Source organism: Echeneis naucrates, chromosome 7 (genome assembly GCF_900963305.1).
Source record: "Echeneis naucrates chromosome 7, fEcheNa1.1, whole genome shotgun sequence".
NCBI lineage: Eukaryota > Metazoa > Chordata > Actinopteri > Carangiformes > Echeneidae > Echeneis > Echeneis naucrates.
The window spans coordinates 12,986,483-13,007,203 of NC_042517.1; the positions used below are offsets into that span (position 1 = coordinate 12,986,483).

The 20,721-nt window shown below is 42.6% G+C and overlaps 1 protein-coding gene across 1 annotated transcript in view; it reads left to right on the forward strand.

Annotated features, from left to right (window-relative positions):
• znf385a (zinc finger protein 385A) overlaps nt 1-20,721 on the forward strand; it is a 51,090-nt gene that overhangs the window by 8,020 nt on the left and 22,349 nt on the right. The window contains exon 2 of the mRNA XM_029506625.1: nt 17,246-17,397. Coding sequence (XP_029362485.1) covers nt 17,246-17,397 — 152 coding nt within the window. The remainder of the gene's footprint in view (nt 1-17,245; nt 17,398-20,721) is intronic.

A 20,721-nucleotide genomic window follows, 5' to 3' on the forward strand; every position in this document is an offset into this window, starting at 1 on the left:
CTTGTCCCTGCTGGGAGTGCTGTGACTCATCTGGGGCTGTTGTTGGCCAGTCAGCCCTGCTCTGGTACCAGAATTTCCCTTTTACATACTTTGGCGGGGAGCATGAGCAACAGACATGGACACACCGGAGCGAACTGATGTCTGTTTGAATCTGTACCAATCACAGACAGAAAAGGAATAGTCACTTTTTTGGGAACTTCTGCTGGATAAATTTAGACTTTCTGGACCCATGTCTAATCTCAAATTTTCGCTCTTTTTACCACAGGCAGTTAGTTAAAGGTGGCCATCAGAACACATTGTTCACTAGAAGTAGCCATATTTTCTAGTTCTATCTGGTCCCAGTGGGGTCCACAAGTTCCAAAGGGCTCATTTCTGCCAGTCTGAGCCTCAGACCTTCCCTCAAGGGCAGTATCGTATTCTGCCTGACTGTGTGTGTCCATGTAATCCATAGCTGCAGGGAGGGTGACCTTCACAGCGGGCAGCCTCACAGCAGCCTGCGACACAGGCACTCAGGGAAGAGGAAAGGCTGGGCGTAAAGGGTGCTGGGGGCAGGACATGGCCGTTCTAAGATAATTAACTTTTTATATTACACTCCCTGCATGTGGTTTTCTTTAGCAGCAGCTCTGATGAATATTGAAGAGCTCTTTTATAAAAGGCAGTTTTAATGTCTCAAGGAAAAAAAATAAATAAATAACAGCACCATACTAATAATGTCTGAATAGTGGACTCAAGTTGGATTGGTTTTTTTTATCCTTTAATTAATCTTTTATATTTATAATTTTGCGCAACATATGGGCTCTACTGAAGTATATTTCAATCTTCAATCAAAGTCCTGGCGAATCTTTAACAAACCATTCGCTGAGTAAACCACTTCCTGCAGTCTGGCACTGTGCAGTTCATCATGTAATGTTTCCTGGGTGCGTCTAGTACATCGTGCTACCTGAGAAAAGGTAAAACCTAAGCCAGAAAGAAGTTACTGACTGACTGAGTTATATGACGAGATGACGCAGCCAAATAAGTCCCTGCTCATGAATGATGCATGTCCCCACTGGCCCTGATGGAGAAAGAGAGCGAAGCTGGATGACAGCTGGGGTGTGTGCATGGTGCAGAACAAGGTGAGGATCTTTATGTTACAGTCCAGCTCTCTCTCTCTCTGTCTCTCCTTCTCTCCCTCTCCCCCTCTCTTTCTCTTACTTCCACCCTCTGTCTTTTTTGCTTTTGCCTCCTTTTATTTTTCTTACTCACTATCTCAAATATGCAAAATATCAGGGGTTCATGGTGGAGCTGTTACTTTCTACAAGTCTCCTCTGAACCTGTGTAGCCACACAGTGACCTTAAAAACGGTTTCCTCAAATACTATCTCTCTCCCTCTCTCTTTCTCTCTCAGTGCATTTCTTCTGTTGTCCCCTTGCGCTGTGATTCTTTGACTCCCCCTCTCCTTTGCTTCCTCTCCCTCTATTTTCGTCAGAAACAATCACTGTATTTTCCGCCTCACTGCCCCGTGCTGCCGCAGTCTGAGGCTCTGATAGCAGGAGAGGGAGGCAGGGGGATGAGAGTAACGGGGGGTGGAAAGTGTGCAGCTCGCAGGTCAGAAGCAGGAAAGGCTACATAATGGTTTGTTGTCACCGTCACAGTTGCGTCACATCTGTCTGTCTTTTCTGCAGCAGCGGAGCCACTGCCAGCACACAAGCCCACACTGCTTCAGCAGGGCTTTCCATCCCAGTGGCAGTGGTATAACGTCACGTGCACAGGAACATGTAAAGGCATGCATACATACATCAGCGCTGCTACTGAGTAGAGAAGCTTAAATTTGCTGCCACATGAGAAAATCTTTATCTCTGTCGCAGAAGCTATCTCAAGCTGTGGCCAAATCTAGAATAGCTCCAAGAACTGCAAGATGCAGCCTTTGATATGAACATGGTGCTTTTTGAATGCTCATGTTCAGAAGAGTGGAGCAGTTGGTTTGACATGAACACCAAAGTGTGTTTCCTCAGGCTGTTTGTATGATCGCTGATATCAACCAGTCTGATCCTCTTTGTCCTCTACTTAGGACACATCCACAAACATGAACACGCCATAAATATGTCAGTATTGGCCTTTGGGGCAGCATCAATATTCACTGAATCTGAAAGTCTGACTGGTCTCATTTGTTTAGATCAAGACAGAAAAGAGAGGGTATTACTTGGAGGATAATTGCTAGTGATAAACTACGTTTTCACACACAGTTACAGTGATTTGGACAGAGTGTTTGTGTAAGGGAAAGTAACAGTGATAGATCTCAAGAGTTTACAATCAGACCCAGCAAGCATTTGAATGAAACAATGTGCATGGGAACAACATTGTTGGGGAAAGCCATTAAGTCTCAGATTAGTAGCAAGTAGCTAATGCAGTCAGTCAGTGTGTAAAGCTGTGTAGCCTCACACCACTCAAACAAACACATCAATCTGACTAACAGTGTGTGTCAACATGCTCCACGATTACCATACTAATCCCAGAGCAGCGCACAGGAGACCATTGGAGATCATTACAGCCGAACAACAGACTTTAATATAGTCTCAACTCAAATGTAGAATTCACACAAGCGCACACTAATATTCTCCATTTCACAGACATTGGTAAGATTATGTTTTTGACAATCAGCCCAGTTTAAATAGGAATCAAAACTCCTGTTGTGCTTTGCCATCACAGAAACAAAGACACATGCACACAAACGACGGATCTCAGCAGTTGCTATTCAGGCACCAATTTTATAGCACTTCAGCGGTAATGTCATGTAAATGTGGTGTGAGTGTTGGAGATTTCATGGTGTGTTAGTGGAGCAAGGACTGCCTGCGGCGTACAGAGGACGACAATGTTGTGTGTGTTCATGAATGCATTGTATATTTGCAGGGTGCATGGTGTTCAGCAGCTTTGATATTTTGGAAGAGCAAGATCTGGCCCAACAGATTTTTATGATCCATGAAGGTGAGAGAGGAGAAAGGACAGATGCGCCCACAAAAGTGTGTTGTTACCTGACTTTCACATGTGATGTCAAAACATGTAATTGTGAAGAGTCATTGTTGTTAGTGGAAGATGCTGATATGCTCTTCTGCATACTTCTTGTGCGAGACACATACTGATACTAATTAGAGTAGTTTTTGTGAAAATAATTAACAGAGCGTCATATGAAGGGGTTTGCTTCTTTCTGATTTGGTTCTATTCTATCATTAAACAACATAAGCATTACACATGCATCCAAATATTCACATTATTTACATTGATGCACAATCAACTGAAGATAAAAAAAAAAAAAAAACAGAACTGTAAAATCTGAAAATGTTAGATTGGGGAAAACAATATTAGTATACACAACATATAAATCATGCAAGTGCAAAAGTCATATGCAGTTCAAAAGTGTCAGGTTGTGATTAGCTCTGCCATGTTGATAAGTCATCAACATGTCAGATTTGATGCAAGCTTTAAAATACTTCACCTCCTTTCTATGGAATATAGAGAGTATTTTTAATGTAAGTGAACAGTGCTATCAGGGTTAACCTAGAAATCTTTTACTTTACTTTATGAAGCATGTCCAATGCAAACAACCATGATAAGTAAGCATTTCATAATGCTAAGCATTTTAAAATACTTAATTTTTCAATCTAAACAAGGAAATGTTTTACTTTTGGGCATTTTTTTTTTCTTCAGAGCTTTATGTTTGCCAGAGACCAACAAATGACACAATTCTACATATCCATAACAGAAGAAAAAAGAATCAAGGCCACAACACAAAACATCAACGCAGACAGAGTTGGTTAGAACATTGAAGCTGATTTTTAAAACCTTTCAGTTGATGTAACAAGCTGCTGTGTGTCGAAGTAAAGTCTGTAAGCATTAATGTGGCACATCAGTTCTGTCACTTAGTAAATCTATCCAGTCTATAGGACACACTGTGACATCATGTGCATTTTTACTGCAGAAGCCCCATTATGTCATTATATAGTTCATTCAGCTGCATGACAGTTGACTTCTTTTCAATTAATGAAGTCATGATAAGATTTGAAAACACCTTTATGCAAACAGTTGTAATGTATGTACGTAGTTCATGCAGCACCAATCACATTCTCCTTGGACAGTCCTGAATTTAATACAGCAAGTCCACATTACTCAGGCCATGTTGACTCTGGTGAGAGTTGCCTTTTGCAATGTTGTGCATATTTGGGATATGAGTACTACTGTGTGCTTGACATCTTTCATCACCACCTGGAGATGAAATGTGCTGGTTCTGCACATCTCAGTCTCTCTCTCTCTCTCTCTCTGACACACATGCACTCACGCAAACAAACACGCACCTCCACTCACTCACCATGGTGCCATTGGGCTGTCCTCCAATATTAATACACAAGGCTGATGTGGTACTGCATGTATGTCACACTGTCACAACAGAGCAGTGGAGAGGCGGTGGTTCATTTTGGATGCATGGCAGTGTTTGTTTGAATCCACATCTTTTCTGCAGCTCTTCTCCAACACTCCACACTGTTTGTTCAATTACCATTTACTGCAGAGAAAGAGAGGGACAGAGAGAGAGGGAGAGGCAGAAGAACAGATGAGGAAGAGCATGGAAGATGAAGAGGAGCAGGAGGTGCAGGTGGAGGGGAGCCGCTCAGTGACGCAGGGGATGAGGAAATACATGTGGAAGAGTTTGAGGGAATGCTGTGAGATTAAAAACAGAGGAAGGGCGCAGAGGGATCGACGTCGTGCAAATGTGAGAAAAAAATCAGAGGTGGAAATGTACAATTGTCACACAAAGGTGTCAGGGAGAGTGTCATTTCCTTACAGTATGCGTATATTTCTGTTCAAAATGACAGCAGTAAAAAATATCATACTGTATGTGCTTTTCTGCGACCTGAACACAAATAGCTGTAAAATTCGGTGCATCATAACATTTCCCATATATGCAGTGCGTAATGCAACCACTGATTCTGCTTTGATAAGAGTCACGAGCTGTGCCGAGCTTTCAAAAAAAAAAAAAAAAAAACCCCCAAACTTATTCAAACAGACTATTCCCAGCTCTCTGCATGAGGTCCCAACCATACCAAATTGAGATATACAGAGATGAAGCCTGTTCCACCAGCTCCTCTCACCAATTATCCCCCTCTTTCCCGCATCCCCCATCTTAAATCCTAATCCCCCCACCACCCCAATCTTTCTTCAACTCCCCTTCCTCCACAGGCTCACTCTCTTTCGCACTCTATGTCTCTCTCTCTCTCTGGCTGGCTCTGGCTCCAGCATACAGAGCAATTACAGAGATGATATCCACTGTCAGTCAACAGCTCACAGATGAAGCTGGGCCTCTTTAACATGCTAATGGTACGCCAGATTCAATCAGGCCTTTGTATAGCAGTAGGGAGAGGGGTGCTGCTCATTAAAAAATAAATCATAACAACAATGAAGCCCAGGCTGCAAAGACAAGCAGCACCTAAGCCATCGTGCTGAACTCAGTCTTCCACTCTGCTCTCCCAGAAAACTCTGTTGGACAATCATAGCTTGTTTCTACCCATCCTCCCTTTTTCTCCTGCAATGTTCAGATGTACTAAGCTGCCAAAGGGTGACATGGGGGGTGGGTGTGAGTGATGAAGAGGAGGAGGAAGGGGAGGAAAAGGGGCAGAGTGAGTTAAGGTGCAGGCCTGTAGCCTTATGGTTAACAGACATGTGGTATGAGATACGAAAGCGGTATCAGATTAGTCATCTCATGTAACCCTCCTCCACAAGAGCAAATAACAGCAGTTTCCAATATGCTCCACTCAAAGAGCAGAGTCGTATTTAAAACAACTCTGCAGTGAGTAAATGTTTGACTTTGACGATGTAGGAGGACAACAGCAGAAGGTCTTAGGCCTGCGACATACCAAAGTCTTTTACACTCCTTCTCTAACTCTCTTTGAAACTGTCCGGTCCTGGGCCAGCACTGACCATTCCCAGGTACATGTTACACTCGTTGCAAGCTTCAAGTCTCTTTTTTTGGCAGTATCTACAATAAGGTGTCCTAAAATATCACTGTGATGTGAGGAAATGCTGAGGCATAGGCCAGAATATTTGCGGTGTTGGGTTCTAGTGTTTAGCTGTGTTTTGATTAACAGCGGTGAACCTCTGGTGTAATTCAGCTGACACATTTAACAAGCATATTGCACCACGTTCAGTGTCTGATATCCTCATTACTCTCATTACCATGCTGCTTTTTGAGAGCTTTTCAAAAGCCCCGGCGTTCCTTTCATCAATGATAGGCTTTGTTTAAGATCTCTCCACAGAGATGTGATTCAGACAGTTCCTCTTTATTCATCATACATCAACACGAGAGAAAATTGTGTAGAGTTTATGTTGGTTTATGTCCACATGTCTGTAGACCAGAGATTTATTACAGCCAAGATGAACCAAAGCTCACTGAATAATGCATCACCTACTATCATGGAAAAATATGCTGAATATGCCTCAGCTGAGCTTGAAGGTGTGGGAGGTGGTTTGAAAAAGCGTAGCGCTTGCTCCCACTTTACCTTCTATGTATAAGAGCAAAGAGGGAAAAAACTGCTCTCTGCCTTGACAAATGAGCTCAGGTTTGGTTCAAGGAGGTTTCCCCTTTACAGATAATGAGCAACACCAAGGGAATTAGCATCCAAGGGGGATTTTGGTGTGTTCTTCACTCTAAAAATTCAATTAAACCGTGCCTCTGCACCAGTTCAGCACTGTGTTTTACATTTCAATTAATCTTTTTTGATTTTTTTAAACTTCTCTAAGTGTGCACACTTCCCCAGCTGCCTGCAATTCCTTACAGGGGTGAGGGGGTGTGATGGATGTTGATTCAAACAAAAGTGTCATTTGTGGTCACACCAATGACAAGTGACATTACAGAGGAGACCCCCCAGCACTTAAAGAGATTGGGCTGTGGTTAGACTGCCGTGGGGAAGAAGAGAGAGCACCACGTTAGAGGACATGCTCATTTGTTAGGCTACTCCATATTCATAGACAATATACTGCAGGGCTACAATGAAGGCACTGGCCATCAACCATAAAGTTTCCTCCCCCACTCTATCAGGCTGATAGCATATTGCCCTTTACCCTCCCTGGAGAAAAGGAGAAATGAACTGGACCTCCAAACACTCAGCAGGGGTATATTACGGTTAATGTTCTTCAAACAACACAGGTTTATTTTTTTTTTCTTCATGCATCAGCCACCTACTCGCTGTGCCTCCTCCTTTCCTCTTATTCACCCTGAGGGTGGTGGCCTAATCTCACGGAGAATCAGCCGTCTTTGTTGCTCTCCCTCGAACCTTGAAGTGTATTTGGGCTGATCAACCTGTCTGTGACTGAGTGATAGAATTCCATACCTAAGGGCACGAGTTTCTGGGAGGTGCATGGGAATAAATTCACCGGCTATTGTTCCACCAGGGTGTGTGACCGCTTGAACAAGGAAAGAAAGGGAGGAGATGGGAGAGAAATGAGGGTGGGTGGGGGTGGAGGGTACCTGGGAACAAGTGGGAGTGGATCCAAGCAGGCTGCAGAAAGGAAAACAATGGAGGACGGCATACAGGTGGAGACAGAGCGGGGGGAGGCAGAGAGGAGACATGTTCCAGTGTGTTGCCTTCAGACGACGAATGTCACCTTGTCCTCTTTTTTCTCTCTGGCTCTTTTTCTAGTTTTCTCTCTCCATCTCCTTATCTGTCTCATGCTGTTTTGCACTGCGCCAAAGTACTGGGAGCATTTTCTCTCCACTCTCCACCAGTGCCACGACTCTAATCTTCCTCCACTGCAGTGGATAACTGTCTTTCAACAGACACAACAAAGCAGCGCTCCGGTTCCTCCTCCATTGCATTCCAACAGTCCATCCATCACTGACTAAGACATTGCCCTCAGTCAGCGACGATCACACACATCTTTGCTCAACTCTGTGATCATTTTACCAACCTGACTGGCTGTAAGCCAGGGATGGAGAATTAATTACAAAGGAAAAATAGATAAAAAGATAGAAACCTGAGAAAGAAGCAGACAGCAGGGAATTTAAAAGAGCAAAGAGGTGTTGGAAGGGAGGAATATTAAATCCGCTGCATGAGCGAATGAGTTGGTGAATTTTTTTCCCATTACAGATTTAAAAGCAACACTACTGAAACTGCTGGGTGTTGATCAAAACTATCTATATGTAATATGGGAGCAATTTTTCATTTTAGTGCAAAATATAAAAATAACATTTTATGTCTTTAATTTTCAGGTGGCTGAAAAAAATGCTATGATTTGCTGAATTAATGTCATTTTAAAATCACAGTAGTTAAAATATATTCAAACAATGAGTCATACCAAATCATTATGCTCTCTACAGCTTCCGTCACCTGCGAAAAAGAAACCTGCAAACTTTGCAAGGCTACTTTTGAAGCACACAGACAGTAAGTATTCAACCCTTGGATGACAGATTTTTAGTGGAGTATTCCTTTAAATGTCACTCTTTCTATTAGCGCTAAAGTTATATAAAATAGAGTTGGCTGTGTAACCATGTGGCTCAGGATTAGCAGCAAGGGTCGAAGTTAGCCATTAGATGTGTTTGTTTTAGGTACTCATTGTGACCGTCTGACTGTGTGGACACTGTTGCAGTACTGTTTGCCTCATCCCCACAGTCGGGCCGCGTTGAGCTGCGCTGCACTGTTTTCTCTGTGTTCCCATCATCCCTGCCTGTCCTCTCCTATTAGCCCTGACAGCTATTTGTCTGTCATTACTGACCTCAAAACAGCACAAACACTCTCCGTCTCATACACACACGGACTGGCTCTGCACTTGCTGTGCCTTGCACTGGAAAATGATTTTTTGTGCCTGTGCCATAGTTCAAATTTAATTATATGGGGTCCTTTCATCACTCAAGGTGTTACAGAGATAAATATCACATTGGAATGTAATGGGACTCAATCCAGACATTTTCATTAACTCCATTAAACCCACCCTGAATAGGATTAAGCAAGTTGCAACATGAAGACCAACATGTGGCTACTCTCCCAAAGTAACGTTATCAGTGCTGTCATTGATTTAAGGGGAAAAGAGACAAACAGCATATCAGTCATGTTGAAAGGAAGAGAGCTGTGTTATTTTGACCGGCCCATCTTTAACACCTTTGTGCAGGTAATAATACAGATACAGTGTCAAAAAGAAAAGAAAAGTAAAGTCAAAGGATTTAGCTTTGCAGGCCAGCTACATCGATCTCTGGTATGACTGGAGAGATCAGTTCACGAGATCCATGTGCATGTGTGCGCCTGTCAGCATGTAGTTGTGTGAGGCTCTGTTTTTGTGTATTGTACCAACACAAAATCTCTCACACTACAAGTAACAAATGCCAGCAGTTCCCAAAAGTTATGTTGCTGTTGGATGTAGAGCCAGTGGGAGATTTATCTGCAGGATTAAACTGGTGTGCATTTGCTTCTATGGCTGGAGCACGTGCACTGGCCCCAGTTTGTATTTTCCATATTGTCAAGCTGAGGGTTGACAGGCCTGGTGGGTAGTGGTGTCAGAGATCCGCTGTCTTCACCCTCATTCCATGGCATAATTTTTGCATCATGCCTCCTCCCTTAGCGCCCATCTTTCTTCTCTCCATCTCTCCTGGAATCCCCAGTCAGCTCCTCTGTGTCTACCAAAGACAGACTGGCAATTAAATCCTCCCAGCCTTGATTCAGCTACTTAGGAGAGATCAAGGTAGGATTTTTGAGGGGGGCTTTTTTTGGCCCGCCACTGTCATATTATCTCGGCAGGGTGTTATTACCACCCCTTTCCACTCTGTCATTATGCACAATATTCCCCTTCGCGAGAGACTGAAGGTTGACCCTGCCTTATATGAAGCCTTCCTGTATGTGGCGTGTGTGTGTGTGTGTGTATTTTGTGGAACCGCTGTGTGCGCCTGAGGTAAATTTGTTGCAGGTGATAATATTTTGGAATAGAAGCTGTTCTTGAAATGGACCAGTATGGGAGTAGGTTATCTGGTCAAATTGTAAATGGCAACAGAACAACTTTCTGCTGTGTGCATGTGTGTGAGTGAAGAAAATGATGAACTCTCATTTGTCTTTTCATGCACACACACACAAAAATGAATTTTGTATGTGAGACTTTTGGATTTGCAAGCTTTGTTCATTCATTTGAAGCTGTTTTAACTTTGTGTGACCTTCATGTTGCTGGCGCTTGAGCATTAAAAAAAAAAAAAAATTACCCATGGAGCAGAATACCATGCATGCTGCAGGCTATACTTTACTTATGCCTTGCAGTACAATAAAATTAGTTAAATTGCTGTTTCCAAAATTGGTAGGTTGGATAAATTATGAAAGACCTTAAATTAGAGTGGAAAGTTTAACACGCTCCTACCGAAAAACATTTTGCCTATGAAGTTAGGGTGCATGGATGCTGACAAAACAATTCAGAAACAAAGCCTGCATTCACTCTAAAGCGATTTTGATAACCCATCATATTTCACCACCAGCATTGCACTGTTTTAGGCTGCTTGCAATTTTGTGAATGCCTGTGTATGTGGGCATCTGCGTGTGTGTGTGTGTGTGTGTGTTACTGCAATAATACTAATGCAACAATTGAGGACTAAAACGTGTTCTCACTATTACTTAGCACAGTGCTAAAGTTGTGAACAGCAACAGCAGTATCATAGCTTGGTAAGTAACCTTTTTACACACACACACACACACACACACACACACAGACACCTTACAAGGTACACAAATGCAGGCAGGGAGGCCAACTGGCATTTGTAGCAATCACACAAGTTTCAGCTTTCCCAGCTTTCCCTCTGCATAATCCTCCCATTAAAGCGCAGCACAACACCAGCAGTTCTAGGCAGGAAATCAAACAGATCTTTATCTGTGTCCTGCTACCTTGTGTGCACATATTAACCTTCACAGGAAGTTGAAATCTATGATTAGAAAAGATGGAAATGATAAAGCTTAATAGGAACATGCAGTTTTTATATTTCACAAGCATTTTCAGATGTTAAAATGGGAAACATAATGGTGGGTGTTACTAAGCTTGGAGAAGGGCTCAGGAGCACACTCTTGTGGTCACCTAGAGTCTAATCCCCACTGGTTTGACTCTTATTTCTCTGTGGCGAGATGGTGGCAAAACCTCCGTTTGTGACTCCCAGCACTATGTGAGCCCCGTTGCTTTCTCAAACGAAGTGCATCGCTCGCTCCTTAATTCACTCCTTGCAGACACTGAGGCAGCTATCTGAAGGAAAGATGCTGCTGCCACAGCTGTGTGGGAGGAGACCATCCAGGCAGCTAAGCAGCTCAGGACACAGCCACCAGGGAAACACTCACGACTTACGGCCTGCGTGGCATTATGACTTCATCTCTGACTACAATCTTAAGGTGACAGATGATGCGACAGGCTGAGAGAGTGCTTTAAACAAATAAGGAGGAAGGAGTATTAAAATAGGTGCACGGAGGCAAACTTTAAACAGTCAAATACACTATCATGGACACAGGTGTAAAGCCAGTGAGACATGTGAGCCCGAGGAATGCTGCTGTTAATGGGCCTGATTACATAATTAGGGTGCACTGAGGTGTAAGTGTGTCTTAGAGAAAAAAGTGAATTCAGTATTTCGGAGCACTTTGCGTGAGAGTGCGTGTTCAGCAGCGCTCGTGGTCAGGTGAAAGGAAAGCACGGTATCCTGCTGGGCCTGAGACTGGAAGGGAATACTGAATGGAACAGGACCAAATTTTCATTCTCCCTCTCCCTCTTGCACCCTGCTCCTGCTGCACGGCATATTGCCGGCTCCACTGCTGAAGTGAATTGGCTGTTCCTATAGTCCACAGCTGTGTACAGCACAGAATACACACTCTGCTGATCACGAGGGGGGCAAGAAACAAATTTAGAGAGAGATATGGGAAAGAGTGTTGGTAAGAAAACTGAAGTGACAGACAGACAGACGGCCAGCCATACATCATATACTACGTCCCATATCAAACAGTAAACTGAGGATATACCAAATGGGATGTACTAAAAAAAAAAAAACTAAAAGGCAGTCATTTTATGTTATCATACTTCCCCTCTTCAATGATTAGGAAATAGTCTGGCAATTCCACAAACTCATCAAGCAGTCAGTCACCATCCTCTGAACTGTCAGACTAGGTCTGAGAATCTGCTAATAGTGTTCCTACAGTGAAAGTCTGGTGCACAGAGAGAGCGAAAAAGGAGGTCTGATGAGAATCTATGCTGCAGGTAATGTTGAGGAAGCTCACAGTGCAGCTCCTGCTCACTTTAAATCCTCTCACTTATTCAGAGGTCTCAATAATGTATACATATGCCACAGGCAGATTTTTCAGATTTCTCAGGCTTTAGAGCCAGCAGTTTGCCTGAAATCTCAAAGCACTGCACGTAGGCCCATAAAGTAAATTATGATCACTGCACAATTCATCACTAAAGCCATTACTTGGCCTTAGTTGTAATTTCATTATATTAATCCCTGTCAGGTGCGGCATTTTCAAATGTATTTAATTGAATCTTTTTCTCTTGACAATATTCCGATGGTAACTATGTGATAACAAGCTGTGTATGTATGGATCACGTGGAGGAGAGCAGCCCGCTTCGTAGCCCGTAGAAAGGCAGGCTGGCAGTCGGACTGCTACCACCTCCTTCCCCCTGCTTCTGCTGCCAACATCCCTGGCACATCTGTGCCTGTCCAGCCTGCCTTGTGCCAACTTCCCCGATGTTATTGTTCTCTCCTGAATGCACCCAACGCCCATGGGAAAAAAGGCACAGAGTGGCACAACCTACACAGCCTGTTAGATAATCTCTATAAATGAAAAGATTCTCTTAGCCTAGTTTCTAGAAACCGCTTTTTTTGTCTAGCAGCATAAGCACAAGAAAACGCCTTTGGGGATTTTTTTGAAATTCTTCCTCTATTAGCGTCTGTTTCAGAAGTTTGACATTCACCAGAGCGAACACAATCTTGCACAAGCATTATAACCAGCACAATGTATGAGAGTAATAACAGTATTGTGTAGATTAAGTGAAAATTATCTTTTGAACCCTGTTCAAACACAATATTTTCAGTTCATTGAAATGTTAATGCTCGATTTCCATAGATTATGTGCTTCTGTGATGCCTTTGTGATCACTATAGTAGCGTAATCATTGCATGAGGAGGGAAACGGGTAAAAGACACACAAAAACATAGGCAGTAATAATATTTAAAAAAAAAAAAAAGATCCTCCATCTGTTATTTGTCTTCATTTACTGAAATGCACACAGATAAACAAACACACACATTTACACATACAAAGTGAGGGAATTAAGTCTGTCCCATGGAGGAATAGGATTGGGGAACATTGATGATATGTATTTCCGGAGCGTAGGCAGTGATGTGGCCAATAGCAGATTTATCAGGGTCATGCAGGCTGGCGAATTATTCCAAACAGGGGAATCGGTCACCTCCCCCACCCTGCCTTTGATCTCCCTTCTGCCTGCTCTCTAATTTTTTACCTTCCTTCTCTCTGCCCCCCAGTTTTCATCTTTAATCCCCCCTGCCCCCACCTGCAGATAGCCTGTTGTGTATTTTCCTCACTTTTATCTGTGTAAATTCAACAGCAGTGTGAGCTTTGGGTTTGTGACTGTTCTGTCTGAGAGTGGATGCTGAATCTGTACTTGTAGTTAGGCTTTGACATCCGTACAGACAATTCTAATTACACGCCTAACCCAACTCTTTAGCAATATCTAAGATGAAATCTATATTCAAAAACAAAAATGTCAAGTCCAAAACTCCAAAATAATGGCTGTCATAAATATAGAACCATAATAGTTCATAGGCACTGACAACACACATGAGCTGCAATGTTAAGTCTCCTGGCCGTCTCTGGCAGGCTGTTTAAGAGCTCTGATTATGAGCCCTGCGAGTCTAGGATTCCTGGCATGCAAGAGGGTTTAACAGCATCCAAATCACTGTCCGACTGCTCTCAGCTCTCAGCTCTACCAGGCTGCCCTGTCTTTCACTCTGTCTCACACAGACATTCATTCAGTCTCAAGAGCTACTTAAGAGAGCATAGAGAGGAAATATGGCAATGCACAAAATAACAACAGTTTTTTCCTCACTTATAATTACCTTTAACTTTACTTTGGCCTGCAGTTTTTAGACCTTTTAAATTATTCATTATTTATTCCTGTCTGTAATAGTCTTTATTCATCTAATAATCAGTAAGCAGATAGTTTGTGAAATTACTGTATACCATAATTTACTGGAATGAAGGGTTATTTCTCCAAAATACTTGCTTTGTTGAGAAACCCAGAAAGCTGTGAATTGCAATAATATCACAGAAAGAAAAGCTGTCCTTCATTACAGTACTGTGTATCACATACACACAGTAGCTCACAGTACTATTTTTAGGATGTTACGTGGTTGTTTTTATTATTCTGGGTAAAAAAAAATGGTTAATTGTTTTTTTAGCTCTGGCCCCAATGCAAGATCTGTGACAGTCAATGAGAAGAGCAGAGCTTGATTGGACCACATATAAATATCCACAAACACGTGCACAAAATGCAGCACAAATGACACTATTCTACTATTCAGTGATTTCTTTCATTTACGCTGTGAGAACGTCCCCAACAAGTTCTAATTAATTGGATAGTTATACTCCAAGAGAGGAAAACAAGAGCACTCACTGCACTCATGCACAGGTGCACGATCCCCAATGAGACGGATTCTGTCTTTGTTTCAAGGACAACAGCTCCTGACTCTCCTGTCTGACCATCATGCATCAAATTTCAGCTGCTCCTGCTGCTGTAGAGACACCATGTGTTCCCTGGTCAGCCAGTCTTTCTGTTCGTCAGTCTGCCAGAGCCTGGTTGACCCACTGCCAGGAGCAGTCACTGTGTTCAAGTGCACACTCACTGGGGAGCTATAAGCACAACGCTGCAACTTTAGCTGAGAGGCCGTCACTCCTTCCAAGCAAAACACATACATGCACACAAGCTATTGCACAAAGGGCCACTGACATAAAGTCATGTATCAACACGTGCTGTACTGTCATGATAAATGCAGCTAAGAGGCTGTGTATTAGTCATGTTGTTCGTGGCGCAGCCCCAGAGGAGCAGCTGCTTTCATCAGTCATGTAGGTGAGGTAGAGGATAGGGGACCTTAAACCTCTCTCGTTAGAGCAAACAGCCCCTAGAGCTTGGGTTAAAAGACCGATGAGGAGACTGGATCTTTGTACTTCTGAGAAAAATGTGACTGTGTATGTGGGTTTTTCAATTTAGCACAATGCAAAAAAAACACATCACTTCCACCTTATTAACAGTGACACATAGACGCAAATGTTTTTGAATGGTAGTGGGAGAGCTTAGTACCAACCACAACCAACCACCAGCTGGAAAACCAACAGGCACAAGGCCGCTAATTCCTTTCTGATGGTGTAAGAATAGAATCGTGAGTGAGTGTGAGTTTGTGCATTTATACATGTGTACACATTTGTGGTTTGCTCACTGGCACAAACTTACAAGCTTAACTAGAGGTAATGATGCAGTCCTTTTCCACCTCGAGGCCCACAGATGCGCAGCAGAAGGCAGCTGGGCTTCAGCTGAGACAGCACTTCCCTCAGTCTTACAAAGACAGTCTCTCTGTGTCTTCTTCTCCCACTCTCTCTAATCCAAACTGCATCCCCCCCAACATCTATTTCTATATTCCACTATGCAGCAGCCATATTGTTTTCTCTGATCATATTCAGTGTTGACATAAAGCTTATTCAAAACACAGAGGTGTCAAAGAATGGCCAAATTACCATGAGAAAGTGTGGAGGCAGGTAAAAAACAAATTGCACTTGGAAGCAGAGCAAGGAAACAGCAAATACAGGGGCGAAAGAGTAGTTTAAGGCAATCCCAAAAAGGAGAGCGGCAGAGTTTTAAGTCCCGGGGGAATTTAAAAGCCACAGAAATCCAGTTGCGGATATTAAGAGGCTTAATCTAAGAGCTTGCTGAGGCTGAGTTTTGCTGTGTGGGCTCCCATCACTATCATCCTTGACAGAGGTTAAAGAGGAGACGAGGAGGGATAAGGAAGAAACGAAGAGAAGGCAGATGAGAGCAAAGACGAGAAGAGGGAGCTGTGTATCATCATGACAGACTTGCATGCTTTTATACAAGAATTAAACATTGACATAGCACACAGGTGTGTGTTTTTGCGTGCATGCTCCTGTGTGTAAATGTAGGCCTCTTGTACAGCTATTCACGACTGTGACTGTGCTTTTTTTGATGCAGTCAAACTGCATATTGGATACAGTCAAAGCCAGGGAGCATGTGTCAGACATGAGTGGAAGAATCATTCATTCTATAATTAGAGACAACTAAATAATCCAACTCTGGCGCACTAGTCAGGATTACATATAGCAACACACACTGAAATGAAACTCATTATCATCAAACTGCAGATGTCTCCCAGGAGAAGAGAGGAACGGAGCGGAGGCTTGGAGGCAGGTGGAGGAATCCCTGCTGCCTGTGTGACATTCTTTTCTCCTCTGCTGCTGTTACTGCTTCATTGGATGTGAATGTTTGAACATAATGAAATGCTTCAGTGATGTCACATCTACAAAACTCATAGAACCATTAGTATCACATCAGCGCCCACAGCACTTTTGCAAATTAAGTCTTCATCAGGATGTGTCTGTGTACAGCAGGTCTTAATGTCCCTAATGCTACTCTTTCTATAAGTTTAGAGAATGTAATTTTTGGCATTGCATGGTTGTTTATGTTTGTTTGTGTTTCTTAGATCCACTAGAACATACCAGAACAACATCTGGCAATTCGTCATGAGCAACGCATGGACTTACACATGACATTTAATGCAACAGTTGTCTTACATTGCCAAAGAAAAACCTGGAAAATATGCAATTTTCAATTAAATCATTCATCCTAGACAGTTTATCCGTTTCTGCGTTGTGCCAATCCCAGCTCACTCTGGGTGAAGGCGGGGCCACCCTAGACAGGTCATCAGTCCATCACAGGGCCAACACACGGGGACAAACAACCACTCACACTCAGACCTACGGACAGTTTTGAGTCACCAACTAACCCAAACATGATGTTCAACATGATGTTTTTGGACGGTGGGAGGAAACCAGAGTCTCAGAGGAAACACACGCAGGCATGGGAAGAACATGCAAACATCTTGTTGTGGAGCAACAGCGCTAACCACTATCGCTGTGCTGCCCTTACTTTTGATTATAGTTAATAATACACATATTTCTGTCTTTTTGGATGTGTAGGTGGCATAAACCGGGCTGGTGCGGCAGTGCCGACGTTCCTGCGGACCCCCACAGTGATTCAGCCCCACCTGGACATGAAGCCCTTCCTGCAATTTCCCATGGAGACTCCACCTCCGCCACACAGCATGAGCCTCTTCCACAATTTCAACACGGTGAGCAGTGACTCCGACCCAAAAAACTCACTGACCATAGACTAAGATGGCCAGACTTCTGAGATGAACATTTCCAGCTCAGCATTCAACATATCATTTAAACATCCTGTTTTGGGGATTAGTTAGTTATTGTTGAATGATGATTGGTAGGTTTGCCAGGTGTCCAAAATACTGAAAACTAAAAGAGGTGTTTCCAAATCAGTCAGGTATTCTACATGTTCAGATCTACTAAATATACATAAATTTTTATTTGTCCTTCCTTTCATTCCCCCTTTTCCTTTTTCCAACATTCTAACTTTTCAAAAGTGTGGTTTTTTGTTAGTTTTTTTTTTTATTACTCTGCTGTATTTTATGAACTCTTAGGAAAGCAAAACTCTAATTTGACACCTTTCTATCTACTGTTGCCCACGATGCTCACTGATCTAAATCCCAATTAATAATGGGGATATTTCTGGACTGGACTTGTGGTCCACCGACCACAGACTGTATATGGACAAGGACTTAGTTTCTGTGCCAGTCAGTTTTGTAGCTCAGAGTGGGCCGATCCACCGTTGACGTCTTGTCTGGTGGTTAAGAGGTTAAGACTTGGTGTCTGTTTGGAGACAAGACTTCTGATTGGTCTAATAAATTTGCTAACTGTAGCTCCTGTTACTATCGCTAGCAAAGCTGTGTGCTTGCTAGAAGGCAAACTAAAGGCTAGTTTTCTGGTTAGCCAATTAGCCAAATAAAAGCCAGGCATGGTGAGCTACACTACTGCTGCTAATCAGGCCCAACAATTTAAATTAAATAATCCTTCCTCTTGTTCTGTTCAGACAGTGAAGTACAACTTCTTGTATCATTCCCATAACAATATGTCCAAGAGGTTATATTCAGTGACTTGCATTACCTGAAGAGACAATTTACATTTAAATAAAATGTAAACATGCGAGTTAAATCCAGTTGTCATGGAGACCAGAACCACATTATAGACCAGAGTGTAACGCTTATTTCAATTTGTGTTGACTTCATTTAGCAGTCCTGGAGGTTACAGTTTGTTTTTTCATAAGTAATCTAGAGCTGTGAACACTTGGTTGGGCTAGTTTCTCCACAAACTGTGTGAGCAGTTTGTACAGCATGCAGGCAAATTAGCTTTTTATTGTCATGTCTGTGTATCCATCTTAATTGTACTTTCAGGTTTCATGTGTAACAGGAACATTACCAAGCCTTAAAGTGACGTATTTAATTTCTTCTATACCCACTAAAAATCTTTTCTTATAATATATCTTTCTTAAAGTACTATTATTCCAGACGCACACACGCTCTTATTCCGTAACTCAAAGACCAAAGAATTAAAGAGAAGTGCTAAGGCCATCTTCTTAGCTGCGCACTTCAAACACCACCATGTGTTTGAAGTAGTATTTACTTTAACAAAGAGGGATCTTCCCATTTCCTCAGGCCCTGACTAACATCTTACAATTTAGATTATATTGTAGAGACATTTGGCATTTCACCAACTCAGCATATTGTGCTGTCTGACTCCATTAAGTAATGCATTTCTTGTCAGCAATATATAAATTCAGTGAACTTTGTATGTACTGGAGTAGGGCAATGCTATTCATGGACCATGCATCTGTCAGCCTGGTATATTTGGCTAGAGTTTGTGAAGGCTCCACATAGCAATAATCACTTGCCACTAATCTGAAATATCTAAGAAGCACACTGACCACACATGGTACTACAGGGATAGTAACAAGAGTCCCGACACCATTAAACACATTTTAATGATAGTGTCATTTTAATAGCCCTCCATGGGCCATGGCACAAGTGGAAGCATTATCACTGATGTTAAAACTGCAGGGAGCCCAGCAGACATAGATTAATAAAGATACTGAAATTATGCAGGGATTCACTTTCTTGCATCTGTTAGCACAGCCCTGAAATCATTCTCGCTTGCTCTTTCCTCATTTTGCCTCACTGCTTCTGAAACGCTGCCTCTGAATCTTTCTCGCTCCCCTCTTCTGGAACATCCCTCTGCTGCCTATTTTCTTCCTCAGAACATTAACTACGCCTGAAGGTCCAGAGGGGCACAGTGAATGTTAATAACTGTCCGTGCTGATGACTGCTAGCCAGCTCGCAGTGAGTGGTGTTTTACAGCCCTGTGGCCAGGAGATGGGGCCATAAGAGAGGCTTGGAGAGACTTGGCGGCCTCTCCTATGGCCCCATCTAACCTTAATGCTCCACTGCATACTGGCACACATTGTATACACTGATAGGACTTCAGTGCTTTTACTGCATTTCATTAAGGGGGGAAAAAAAAAAGTTGGACAAATGACCAACTGACATGTTCAGTTGGTATTTCAGTCAGTGTTTTACTTACTGAAGTTTAACGCACACTCAGCTGTGCGATGTATTTTGGTGCTGTTAAAATGTAAAAGAACAAAAGATGCAACTCTAGTTGCTGCAAATGAAGAAGCCCCCTTTTGATTTTTTTCAGACAGAGCATGGCATGACCCCAAGCTCCCCTAGAAATGTTTTTATGTTTAACTTAGTGCTGTGTGGCTGAGTAAATTTATACAGGAATACCTGGAGTAAGAACACTTGCAACTTTGTTTACGTCACCAACTATATTTTATGGCTTGTTGGGTTTTCAGGCACAAGAATGTTTAGGCAATCAGAAAGTGGCACTTGTTGCTCATCTCTTTCATATAACAGTGTGAACCGAGGGTGAATCAAACAATTAATTTGTAGAGGCGGTTTCCTCCTGGCATCTGCTTGCAATGATCCTCTGTAATAATTGTGGATATGTGGAATATTATAATGAAGACGGGACACAATGGCGGCAGTATTACAGAAGAATGTCCCTGCACTGAGCTGGCAGCTAGTTATTCTACATTCTCTCTTAATAAGTAATCTGTTCTGAGTTTGTACAGTCTTAATAAGACTGCTTTACATAGAGGGTTATTAGGCCTACAGCAGAGGGATGGTCTCTACTGAAGTCATGTACAGCTTTAATGGTCCTCTAATGTGATTTGTTCTCTACCTGCTTGTCTTAGCCAATGGACCTCTAGACAGTGACAAGGCTGAATTATTTATCTGCAGCAGCTGGTCATGATACAGGCACATGTTCACACACCTCTAAGTCAAACCGCCTGCCCTACAGTGGACTTGTAGAGACTGCAAAGTCAGTCTAATCATAAAAGGCCTTTCACAGACTTATTGAATCTCACCTGCTGTCAGCCCTCGTTTCACTGTTATTTTACTCTCCTCCTAAACAACTCTCTCCTTTCATGGGCCCTCCTTTATTACAGCGCCAATCTTAGAACAGCACCAAAATAGAACCCATTT